At 39.2% G+C, this 13,043-nt stretch overlaps 1 protein-coding gene across 5 annotated transcripts in view; it reads left to right on the forward strand.

The window, feature by feature from the left end:
- Positions 1-13,043, forward strand: part of LOC119740426 (fibrillin-1-like) — an 86,634-nt gene that overhangs the window by 56,179 nt on the left and 17,412 nt on the right. For 4 of the 5 annotated variants that reach the window (XM_038215729.1, XM_038215726.1, XM_038215727.1 and 1 more), the window contains 8 exons: positions 590-715; positions 1,313-1,438; positions 2,680-2,808; positions 4,524-4,643; positions 5,865-5,990; positions 7,624-7,743; positions 9,299-9,418; positions 11,661-11,786. In XM_038215729.1, coding sequence (XP_038071657.1) covers positions 590-715; positions 1,313-1,438; positions 2,680-2,808; positions 4,524-4,643; positions 5,865-5,990; positions 7,624-7,743; positions 9,299-9,418; positions 11,661-11,786 — 993 coding nt within the window. The remainder of the gene's footprint in view (positions 1-589; positions 716-1,312; positions 1,439-2,679; positions 2,809-4,523; positions 4,644-5,864; positions 5,991-7,623; positions 7,744-9,298; positions 9,419-11,660; positions 11,787-13,043) is intronic. The other variant, XM_038215728.1, reaches the window with a different exon arrangement.

Raw genomic sequence — 13,043 nt, forward strand, 5'->3', positions numbered from 1 at the left:
AACTCCCTAAAACCAACCTGACCCCAACCTGACAAAAATTCAAGGAAAACCGACCCGACCTGACCCGAGACAGAACCAACCCGAAACCCCCCCGAATATTTGGCTTGGGCAACTGTGTGCCCTTTTTGTTCCTGAACTTACCCGCGCGGCTTGAAAATCATCGTCTTTCAGTACTCTGGAACAAGCTCCCCCCCCCCAAAAAAAACCCCTGCTATGACACAAAAAAAAAGAAAGAAGAAGACAATTATAGTAATAATAAATACCTATATGTCTGCCTGTCCGCAACACTCGGGCACAGAGGCTTAGCATGCATGATTGTCGTATTTGAACAGTGCCCCCATAGGAAGATGGTACCAGGCCCCCTCCCCCCTCCCACCCACCCACTTTTTTACGGAGGCCGGTTGTCCGGAGAAAAATGTCTACATTTCAGCACTGATTTGCTGATTAAAAAGCGATTTTAACTCCACTCTATCAATTCACTGTACACTAAGAGTTTATAAGTTATACTATTAACTGATAAAATCAAGTGCAAAATATTGCCCCCTCTTTTGACACAGGGAAACATGCTTGTGTTTTTTCCCCCCTACAGTTAAAGACATGTGCGAAGCCTATCCTAACATCTGCAACAATGGGACTTGTCGCAGTGATATGCATGGCTATGAGTGCCTGTGCCCAGACGGGTTTGAGTTTGACAAACAACTCGGCTTCTGTGCAGGTTAGAGTCAAGTTTAGAACTGTACTGTGTATTTTTTGCCACAAGAAAAATATTAACGTTGATTAAACATTTAACAGTAAAATTTGTAATTTAACAGTAAAAAAAATTCTTGAAAACAGTTTTACTGTGTAGAGATATTCTCAGTTTGTTCTATGTTATTTTGAGTTATTTTCTCAAAAACTGATACCTCCTTTGTTTTCTTTCCAGCAAGTATCAGCAATTTTTTCTCCTATCCATTTTAGATGAATAGTAATACAAGAAAAGAACTAAACTGTTTTTATCTGACACAAAATTGATTTATATTTTGATGTGAGTTTGACAAGACAAACATCTCACAGCAAAATTCGATGAAATTGAAAATGTGTGTTTGAAATTGTGATGTCACTTTTGAAATTACACTTGTTGTAGTCATGTCTGTCACAAATTCGGTCGCAAGTAAAGCTCAAGTGAATTCACAAGTCCAGTCACATGTTGTAGCGGGTGAACAGTGATAAAGAAATGTTTTTTTCTACCAGTTCACAAGTCTCACAGTTTGAACGGCTCTGGAGTTGACGTAGGACATTGCTAATTTGTTTGGGTATTTTTCTATTTCCTCAGTGATGGACCTGTGCAGGATCCACGGCAGTACCTGTAACAACGGCACCTGTGTGATCGTCGGAAACACCATCGATTGTTTATGCCCCGACGGACAGCTGTTTGACCGAAGCCAACACGTCTGCACAAGTAAGATTCCCATGAGCCAGGAACTTAAAGAATCAAAGCTCCAATTCCAGGGAGCTGCTACAAAACATGCAGTTGGCTGAGCACAGAAAGTCTTGGTTTGACAAAAACTGGTTTACCAGCCAAAAAATTATATTATGTAAATTGCTCCCGCGCAGGCAGCATACTAACAAGTGTAGTCTGGTTTGCTTGAATTTTTAATAACACCGACTTTGTTGATAAAATTTTTTTTTATATGTATAAGCTCTTCATTCAAACATAGCCAAACAAAGTGATGGGAACCCCTTTAACCAGAGTTGGAGTATCGACTCTAAAATTCCTAGCCAAACCCCAGCCCCTCTGACAAAAACCACAGTCTCCTGACCACTTTAAAACCTAAATTTGATAGACAGCAAATAGCTGAGTGGATTTGGGACCCTATAATAATGTGTACTACAAACTGTAGTACAGTCCTGGAACCGTGCGTGGAAAATACCATACTCATGTCGAAGGTTAAATTAATTCAAAGTATTTAGATGGCACTTTAAAAAGAACACAGCACTTCTCAATAACAACAAACAATAGTACATTGATTCAGAAGAAATAAGCATAGAAAATCAACAAACCATACATTTGGAAATAAGTGTGTTTTGAGTAGGTGCTTGAAGACATGGCAGTGCACGTCACTTCCCTGATATCAAGTGGCAGTTGATTCCATGATTTAGGGGTAACACAAAAGCATGTTTGTGAATGGTTTCCCGCTTAGTTCAGTCTTTTGCTAATAAATTTGCAAAGCAATATTTGTGCACTGAGAAGCTCCAAACAATTGTTTTCTTAGCCTTCTTACATTTTTTTTATATTCCTTCATTGTGATTTGGCTGCTTTACAAGAAAGGATGAAATTAACCAATTACTTACTGAAATAGGACATGGAAGAAGTAGTTGGGAAAACAGTTACAACCACAAGGCTGAAGTTCACGTACAGGCCTTGTTGAAAATTTTTCTCTCAAAAGCCCCTGGACTGGGCTAGATTCACTTACTTTCTGTAAATGTTTGCCCAGCCCTATCTTTTTTTTACATTTTCTACGTACGTATTCATAAGGAATCAAATGGTCGGTCAAGTTTTTCACTGCCCTGATTGGCAACTGGAGAAGATTGCAATGTTGGTAATTGTTATGCCAGTCTTGTGAAAGCCTTTGTTTGGAAAATTCCATTCAGTTTAAGGCAAGCCATTTGATCTATTTGTTGTTTGGTTATCGTACCCAGCTCAGACTACCTGTAACATGTTTCCAACCATCTGCAACGAGGGGAAATGCGTCATGGATCCTCGCGGTGGTTTCTACTGTGTCTGCCCACCGGGTCAGGAGTTTCAACGCCACACTCGCACCTGTCATGGTGAGGAATAAAAAAAAACAAGTCTGATAGGATTCAAGTGGTGAAAACCCATAATAATTTGTCATCATGGGCGTAAATCACAGGGGAAGAAGGGGTATGAATCCCCCCCCCCCCCCCCCACTTTTGGACCAGGGGGATGGGCTATTGAATCATCCCCCCCACTTTTTCGTGATGAGAAAAAAAACAACGGATTTCTAGGTATTTTTTGAACATCCCAACAACCAAAATTTATTCAATAGCACTGAAAAGTGAAGAAACAAAGTACAAAAGCTTTTAACCCTAACTCCCTAGGGGGTGTGCAAAATCATATTAAAATTGGAGGATTCGGGACTGTTAGGGCTAAAATGCGCCGTTGTGATGTAAACGCGAGTATACATATTGATATACATCTATATCCTGAAGAGGGCCCCCTTAGTGTAATCTGGTGTCCAACCCTCCCCCCCCCCCTTTCGGATTTGGTCTTCCCCTATTTCCCCCACTCGCTGGCACAGATTTACGCCACTGGTTGTCATCCCAGTATTCTGGTACCTTGACTCTAACTCCTCCCTTGGGTGCAATAAAAAAATCATATGAAAATTGGTAAAGGTCGTAAGACGTCTGGACTATTAAGCAGGAGGTCGTCAGTTCTAGTCCGCCCAGATAGTTTGTGAATTTGTTCTCCTAGTCGCTTGGGACAATACTGGGTATACAGTGTTTATAGAATAACTAAGTAGTATTTTCTCACAATATACTTGGGACAACAGTGAGTAGGCCTATACAGTGTTTATAAAATACGTCAGTGAAGAGCAAAACCCAAGATTTAAATCAACCCGATTCAAATTCCATCGTATGAATAGTTTGGTTGCAGTACCCCCTGCTGTATCAGATTCGAACCAGCCAGCCGATCCTGGCTATCTCGTTGGTCGAGTGGTAAGACGTCTGCACTAGTAAGCAGGAAGTTGTGAGTTCGAGTCCCACCTGAATACATTGTACTTTTTCTCTTAATCACTCGGGAGAACACTGAGTATAGAGGGTGAGTCCAAAAGAACGAAACCATGTGTCGGTACCATTGTTTTAGTGAAGTTCTAAATGTAGCACTTTCAAAATCTAGGATATGAAAGCTCAATTCATAAGCTTTCTTTTGGTACAAGAATCATTCGAATCACTGATGTACTTTTCAAGTTACGGACTTTTAAACACAGCCACCGTTTTAAAGTTCTGTCCATGGATCACAAAACGGTAACAGTTCTTTCAGCAAAACGAAAACGAATCACATAGGGATGTGTGTGAAATGTTTTGGTTTTGCTGAAAGAACGCACACCTTTTGTGTGATCCGTGGACAGAACTTTAAAACGGTGGTTGTGATAAAACTTCCATAACTTGAAAAGTACTTGAGTGATTTGAATGATTCTTGTACTAAAAGAAAGCTTATGAATTGGGTTTTTATATCCAAGATTTTGAAACTGCTACATGCAGAACTTCACTAGAACAATAGTCCTGACATTTGGGTTTCGTGTTGTTTGACTCACCCTGTACAGTATAAAAAATGTGTTGGTAAAGGGCAAAACCCAATATTGAATTCATGGGAAGTGTTACCTGGCTTGGCCCGAAACAGAACACACTGTACTAAAGGTGTTACCATTGTTTCATGTGAGTGTACTGTGTGGAATGCCATCATTTCTTTCATGTATCAGATTGATTCTGATCTTATTTTTTTTTTTGTTGACATGAATCAGATAAAGACTGGTGCCAAAACAGCCCCTGCGGTAATGGAACCTGTCAGGTGACGACCGATAACTACAGGTGCATATGCCCTCCTGGCTATGAGTTCAGAGACGATTACCTGACGTGTTTAGGTGAGTCAATAGAAGTCATTGAAAAATTAACAATTGTTAAGAATATAGTCCATCATTTGTAATTTGTGCATTTTTGTTCGTTTGAAGCAACAAAAGTGGTCAAAATCTAAAGAAGGGTACTGAACAGCTAACCTGATGAAGTTTCAGCTCAGCTTCAGCTGTATATTCCGAGAAAAACAGCATTCTAGGATCTCAATTTCAAATCAAAAGTTGCTGAATCATGTTTTGAATTGGGCCTGAATTCAGTGTCCGAGACACGTTCTCACTGAGCCGATTGCAGCTACGGTGCGTCTTAAGAAGCACCGTTAGAAAGGCCTTCTTTGGTTGATTACTTCAAAATGACAGCTTGCCAGAAAGAATCATTTCACAGGGAGTTTAGTCCCCTTACTATCTTTCAACCAAGTATGTTTTTCAACAATAATTACGCCAGTTACTTTTCAGATAGCTGCAAATGATGGACTATAGCTTTAACTGCTGTGATGTGGGATATGACGTTTTAAACACCCAAGGGGCGCATAGCACCCAAGGCGTAGCCAAGAGTGCTATGTGCCCCGAGTGGATTATAGTGATGTGGGATATGACGTTTTTAACACCCGAGGGGGGTGCATAGCACCAGTGGCGTAGCCGAGAGTGCTGTGTGCCCCAAGTGGGTTAAAAACGGCATATCCCACATCACAGCAGTCAACACTTGTTTTGTTATATCTTGCCAAAAACTCAAAAAAGATAAATGGTTGTAACTTACTGTGTGAGAAACAAATTAAATCACTGTGAGATAACCTTTGATAAGGTTTTGATATCCTGTCGAACATTAGATTAGCGTTTGACGTTGCAGTTCTCATTGCGCAAAGCTAGCGCGCCGTGCCCGACCGCTACGCTCTGTTCACTTGTTAACAACTGAGAGTAACTCTTGATTTAGCAGAATCAGTGAAATTTGTTGAAAAGGCTCGGATGAGGACAATATTGAAATAATATTGTCATCATCCTGGTTCTTCTAATGACATAATATTGAAGTCTTCGGGTACTTTTTACGAAAGCATACAATACGCTGATTTATTTTTACCACTGGAAGCCTGATATAAGCAATAATTGACAATAACTCTGCGATCAGCCCATATTTCTGAAACTGACTCTGAACGAATAATTCTTGTATTTCTCACATCAGTATTAAAACAGAGATTACACATGTACATAATGTAATTTTCACCTTTCTTATCTCATCAGACATTAATGAATGCATTGACCATCCAAACATCTGTGGGGACGGCCAATGTATAAACAGTATCCCGGGATATTACTGTGATTGCAACCCAGGTTTTGCACTGGACAGCTCTCAAGCAACGTGTGTAGGTGAGTCAGCTCAAGTGTTGTGTTTAAATCTGCGTTCCCTGTGCTATTTTGAGATTTATCCCGAAAAATAGATTTAATTTCCTAAATTGCTGTTTCTCTAGCAGTACAAAAGTTATTCACTTTTCAACGAGACATTGACTGAAACAATCTGCCCATATTTAGTTACTGAATTAGTACTTTACAAAATGTTCAATATTGGCTGACAGAAAATAATTTCGTTCTCGTGGGTTAGGCGAGGCGAGGTGGTTATATTCAATGTGCAATTCATTTAAAGACTCAAACAGTCATTCTTGAAAATTGTCAAATGGAATTTTGCCTTGAACAGGAAACATTTCGAAGATATTATGGACTTTTTAATATAAAGATGCATTCCCTGTGCTATTTTCGAGCTTTACCACGAGAAATAGATTTGTTTTTCCAATTGCCATTTTCTTATACAGTGCTTACCAAAAAAAAATGCAAACAAAATATAACGGAATGCCAGACGTAGAATATGTAACCAACATAGATAATATAGGTATGGTTTGAAAGATACGCCTTTCCACTTTAAAAAGAGACATCAACCGTCCAAATCTGATAATTTTTGACAGAGTTGTGAGTTATTTCTCAAGAGAGGTCAAACTGACCATGGGACCAAGTTTTCAATTTCAGGCATTGGGACAAAGATAACCTAATTGCCTCTGTGTGGCTATTTGCGTGGCCAACAATTCTAAACACTTTCTTGCTATGAGTTCGTAAACATGTTAACGTGCTAAACATTTTTAGCTTGAGGTGATAGCAAGAAAAGTGTTTAGAATTGTGTTTACTTGCTAAACACATTTTTGCAGGCCAGACAAATATCCACACAGAGGCAATTAGGCTACCTTTGTTCCAATGCCTAAAATTGAAAATTAAAGATCAGAATAAAGTAGTTCTTTCATTTAAACAAAACAAAACATAGGCCTGCACATTGAAAAGTTGTAAGGAGAAAAAAAGGTACATTTTTTGAAGAGCAGGCGGTATGCATCTTCAAGAGTTCTTTCACTCACAATATCGTCGGTCACACCACGAACCGGCGTATCTCGATTTTTTGCCAAATTGAGTTTTTGTCATTAACGTTATTATTTCATCAAAGTGCTCATTCTCAGGAAGTTTTATTCCGATCAGAGTTTTAATGAACTAAGAACGCTAATTAGACTTTGCGGCGTATCTCTAAAAAATGAAAAATGCTGCACCACGAAGTGGCGTATCCCGATACGCCACTTTACACGCTAATTCCCATAGTGCTATGACGTCACAAAGGAGCGTTGACATAAAAACTTAGAATTTAGCATTTCACGAACCGACGTACCTCTGTATCTGGCACACGGCCACTATTACTCGCGTTGTATGACATACAATAAACATTGTAAAAATCTGTTTCACGAGGTGACGAATAACTTTGGGACTGATTTTTTTCAAAAACTAAGGAACTCAGATGCACACGGATTGCATACAACAAAGTTCAATCTATAATTTACTAGCAAAAACGAAACAGCTTGAATTCTTACACAGGGAGTATATGGAATGAGTCTACAAAATAATGACCAACTTTAAATCAGTTTGTGGTGCAACCGGCGATATGAATGATGGTTACATGTATCTTTACCAACAGATATCAATGAGTGTGAGCAGAGGCCCTGCGCTGGTGGCCGATGTAATAACACTAGAGGGAGCTATCACTGTGAGTGCCAAACGGGATATCAGTATGACCAGGCATACAGACAGTGTGTTGGTGAGTCCCTACTGAAGTTATACTTAAATTTTTACACAAACTTATGTCAGTTTTGCACAGCTGTGTGTTGGTCAAGTTGGTTTGAGTTAATTGTCAAGTCTTGATGGCACAAAGCAATTCCACTTTTAGTTTACTGCTTTTCTGAATGTTCCAAATATTCAAAATATTCCATCATCACCCAAATATCATATAGAATATATTTTGAATGTATCAGTTTTAATGGTTGTCAATATCTGTGTTCAATGGCCCTATTTAGAAGGCATGAAAACTGTATATGCCAAGTAGCCAAGGATCACGCCCTAAGTCACAATGCTAGTACATCAGCAATGCTGCAAACTGGCAGCCGATTTAACAAAACTTTACGCAATGGCGCAACTCCTCTTGCGCCACAATTGTTTGTGTAAGCTGCACAACATTTCTCTTATGACACATTTCACGAAAGTCTCATACCGGTAGTCCATAAGTCCGCAACTGGCACAATAAATTATGGCGTAACTTGCGCAATCATTTTGGGCGGCGTCAGTTGTGGTGTAGCGACTGAAAAAGACCTATTTTACCAGCAAATCATGAATTTCTATTTCACTACTGACATAATTATTAGAGTTGCCGCATGATTCCGAAGAAAGTCGGACAAAATAGTTTTTAAAATGGTGGGCTGAAGGGATTCAACGACTGTTTCGTGAACGAACAAACTGATACACAAACAGCCGTCGTAAATGCTGGTATTATCCTCGTCCAAAATGTTTACGCCAAGTTTCGTAAAATTGATCAAAAGTTTATTGCGGAGCTGCGCAACAGATTTGTTGGATAAGTCTTACGCATGATGCAAGCTACACACTTTTTCGTGAAATTGGCTGCTGGGCCGGGGATCACTCAAAGAGGATACAGCTGTTTTTTAAATGACGTTTGACCATCATTGACTAAAGATGTCCAAAGTTCTTTTAAAGCTATAGTCCATCATTTGCAGCTATCCGAAAAGTAACTGGCGTACTTATTGTTAAAAAACATACTTGGTTGAAAGATAGTAAGGGGACCAAACTCCCTATGAAATTATTCTTTCTGGCAAGCTGTCATTTTGAAGTAATATCAACGAAAGAAAGACTTTCCAACAGTGCTTCCTAAGACGCACTGTAGGAAATTTAGAATAGTAGTTCGTTTTGTTATTCCGCGAAGCGCGCGCAAGCATTGGCACGACGCACACGCACACGCACGCGCGGTTGCTATAATTCGTCGGATCAGTGCGCGACATCGCATAGCTGCAATCGGCTCAGTGAAAACGTGTCTCGGACGCTGAATTCAGGCCCAATTTAAAACATGATTCAGCAACTTTTGATTTGAAATTGAGATCCTAGAATGCTGTTTTTCTCGGAATATACAGCTGAAGCTGAGCTGAAACTTCATCAGGTTAGTTGTTCAGTACCCTTCTTTAGATTTTGAGCACTTTTGTTGCTTCAAACGAACAAAATGCACAAATTACAAATGATGGACTATATCTTTAAACCACTGTATATGGTGGAGTAATAGTTACATCGTGTCGAACCCATTCCTGTTTCAGATATTGATGAGTGCGAATCGCGTCCCTGTGGCAACGTCGGTTGCTACAACACCCAGGGCAGCTACTCCTGTAACTGTAACCGCGGTTACACTTTTGATCAGAGCCAGCAAGAGTGCGTCGGTGAGTAACTGCCTTTGTAAAAAAATAACAGAAGTCAGGAACAGAGAATGGAAGACCGTGTGAAAAAATATCTCTTTTGAGTTGTGTGGTTCTGAGAAGAACCAGTTGTTCTCACAACACAACTCAAAAGAGATATTATTCACACGGTGTTACCGCAGACCTTCCATTCTTTGCTCATGTCCACCATGCAAACCTTCAAGTCTCTTAAAAGTCAGGAAATAGGAATGCACTGATTTTACCGTACTAAACATTTCTTTGCTACTAAAATTTCCCTAGAATTGGTTGCATTCATCAAGTGGAGAATGTCTTCATGTCAAACAATGAATTTGTTGAGCTTCTTCGCACAATTTTGACCAACACCCACTCCTTGTTGACTTCGCCTAATTGTAATTCTTTTTTAATTCTATTCAATTCAATGGAAATTGAAAAAGCAAACAAATCGAGCAAGATATGAAACTGATAGCAATGATAATAACAATAATAATAGTAATAAAGAGCATTTATAATGTGCCAAATCCATCTTGATTCGATGCTCAAGGCGCAGAGGAACAAACAAGTAAACATGAACCGCAAAAACAGCAAGGAACAAAAGTACGCACAAATGAAAATACATGAATATGAAACAGTACACATAAGCCTTGGGTTTTCAATGCATTGTAAATGGATTACTGATGAAGACAAAGAAACCTCAGTAGAATGATACATGGTAAAACTGTGAGAATTGGTCATTGGTTTTTGATGAGATTCAGAGTTTTCCTGCTTTCCTGGTGGCTTAAAAGTAGAGTAGATCATTTGCAGCTATCCAAAAAAGTGACTCACGAAAGTATTGTTAAAAAGCTTAGTTGGTTTAAAAATAAGGGCACTAAACTCGCTGTGAAATTCTTCTTTCTGGCATGCTGTCATTTTGAAGAAAACGATAAAAGAAGGCCATTTCCAAAGATGCGTCAAGTGACACATTTTCGGAAATTTCCATTTGTAATCCGTTTGTAATTCTGCGAATCTGTGAATGGGTGCTCGCAAGCGTTGACACAATGCACAAGCGCGCGCGGTTGCTATTATTCGTCAGTTCAGTGCGTGACATCGCGTAGCTGCAATAGGCTGAATGAGAACGTGTCCCGGACGCTGATTTTGGGCGCAATTCAAAACATGACGTGGCAACTTTTGAATTGAAACCTGAGATCCTAGAATATTGCTTTCTCGGAATACACTGCATTCACAGAGCTAAAACTTCATCAGGTCAGTTGTTAGGCACCCTTTTTGAGATTTTGAGAACTTTTTGTTGCTTCAAACAAAACAAAATATGAACAACTGACAAATGATCTACCCTACCTTTAAGCCCCAGACATGAGGGCAACCATGTTTGATTTTTGATTTATTTTACAAATCATGCATTTTTTAATAAATGAAAATCCAATCCCTTTTAACACTGAGTGGTTGCTAACTTGTTGTTCTCTTCCAAAGCGTAATGGTAAATATCTGTATTTGATTGCACTGTATAAATGCACCAATATTTTATTTGCACCCAACTTATCAACCAATTCCTAACCCTTGTGTTGCTGTCAACCATGAGATTTTTTTCTCTGACCTTTTAGTGACCATAACGGCCAGAATCGGCCAGAACTAAAATGCCTGCAGTGACAACTGACGGCCAACATTTCAAGCAGTCTGTACTTTGGCAACACATAAAAATGGAAGAATATTTGAAATTTAAATCTTCACCATTTTAGGTACACAGCTTTTGAAAAGATACCACTTTGTGTGTGCCCTTTTGTTCAAAATTTCAGAATTTGAAAAAAAAATATATTGAAAAAGTTGCCTCATTTATGAAATGCTCTGGACATACACCATTGTGTATTTAACAAATGTGTGATCACTAATAAATTTGGCACTTAACAATAGTCTTGATTATAATGGGATAATATTGTGATGGAGCAGATATAAACGTGAGGTTTAAAATCGGTTTATGGGGGTCTGGTCGCCGTTAATGGCCCAAGCCGAAGACTCCATTACACTATTTTCCCCATTCACAAAAGCAAGCACACTTAAAGCCAGCACACGTGACGGCGTACTGCGTGCATGTGCCCCGGAGCGCTGGGTCTTGCGCCTGGTCTTAAACAACACTCAACGCTGTTTAAACAGCGGTTTAAGACTACCCACGTGACAGGCTCTCAACCAATAGGAATAGGTAAACTGTCTCAGGTATTTATGAATGAAAAAAAGCATGTAAACTCCTTCCATTCAGACATTGACGAATGCCAACTACACTCCGGGCTGTGCGGTAATGCCACCTGCGTTAACTATGTGGGCAGGTTTGATTGCGAATGTCCACGAGGGTTCAGTCTGGACAGGCATATCCGGGCTTGTCTCGGTGAGTCCCGAGTCACTTGGCCGAGCAAAGCAATGCAAAGCAAAGCACTAGCTATGGCTCCGCACTTGTTGCCGCATGATTAAGCTACCGTGATGTGAAATGGCAGTGTATGATTCTGTCCAAGGAGGGCACCAGACAAAATTAAAAAAAGAAATCAGGGTTTTTTTCACCTTAGAATCAGTCAGAAACCTTTGATGCCAAAACCAAATAGTCTAACATGTAAACTTTTCCTACATGCAGGGTGAGTAAAAAAAAAAGCGGAACCCAAGCCCCCAAACCCCCAAAATTTTATTTCATAAGTAATAAAAGATGTAGCACTAAACATAATAATGACTGGAAAGCCCCATTTTATTTGCTACTTTTAGATGAAAAAAAATACTGAAATTGCTCAATCTGTTAAAAAAATATCACAATTTAAACCTCTTTCATCCAAAAAATGCGATTTCAAGAATCATCGTCACAATTGTCTGCAAACATCACCAGCGATAAAACCTTAAGATATTGTGTACCACAGTTGTTGACAGTTCAAACAAGTATTCTGTGTCATGTTCTTTGTTGTTCCAAATAGTCAGAATACAAACTAATTTTTTTGGGGGACGAAACAGGTTTTAGGGTCTTGCGTTTAAATGGTGATATTCTTTGAACGGATAGAGCAATTTTAGTATTTTTTTTCATCTAAAAGTAGCTTATGAAATTAGCTTTCCAGTCATTATTATGGTTGGTGCTATATATTTTTTTAAAATATGAAATATATCTTTTGGGGTTTTGGATTCGCGTTTTATTACTCACCCTGTATTAAAGGATTTTAGGTTACTGAAGCAGAAACTGAGTTGTTACTTTACTTATGAGGACTTGAACTCTTTGTGACAGTACTGCCATTTCACATGCAACACTTTGGACTGGGCTTCGCTCTTAGTTCTGTGTTATCTGTTATGTGCTGCAGCTTCATTTGCTATTTGTAATCATTGAGGACTATACCTTCAGTGATTATCGCTGTTGCGTGTGTCCTGTTGTGCTTCGTGTTCCACTTTTATTGCGTCAGCTTAATCCTTCTTTCTTGCAATATTAGGTATTTTGGGGGCTTGTTGATGCATGTTTGTGTTTTTTTAAAAATTGTTTGGCATGGTACTTGTATAACCTTAATGCTCCTTTGAGACTGGCATTCCATAGTGTAGTCAGTTGCGCCTTTAAGTACATTTGAATTTAAAGTTGCATTCCCCGTTTTCTTCAACAAATTCAATTTTGTGTGTGTGGCAT

The sequence above is a fragment of the Patiria miniata genome, unplaced genomic scaffold (genome assembly GCF_015706575.1).
Source record: "Patiria miniata isolate m_02_andy unplaced genomic scaffold, ASM1570657v1 HiC_scaffold_5, whole genome shotgun sequence".
NCBI classification, from domain to species: Eukaryota; Metazoa; Echinodermata; class Asteroidea; order Valvatida; family Asterinidae; genus Patiria; species Patiria miniata.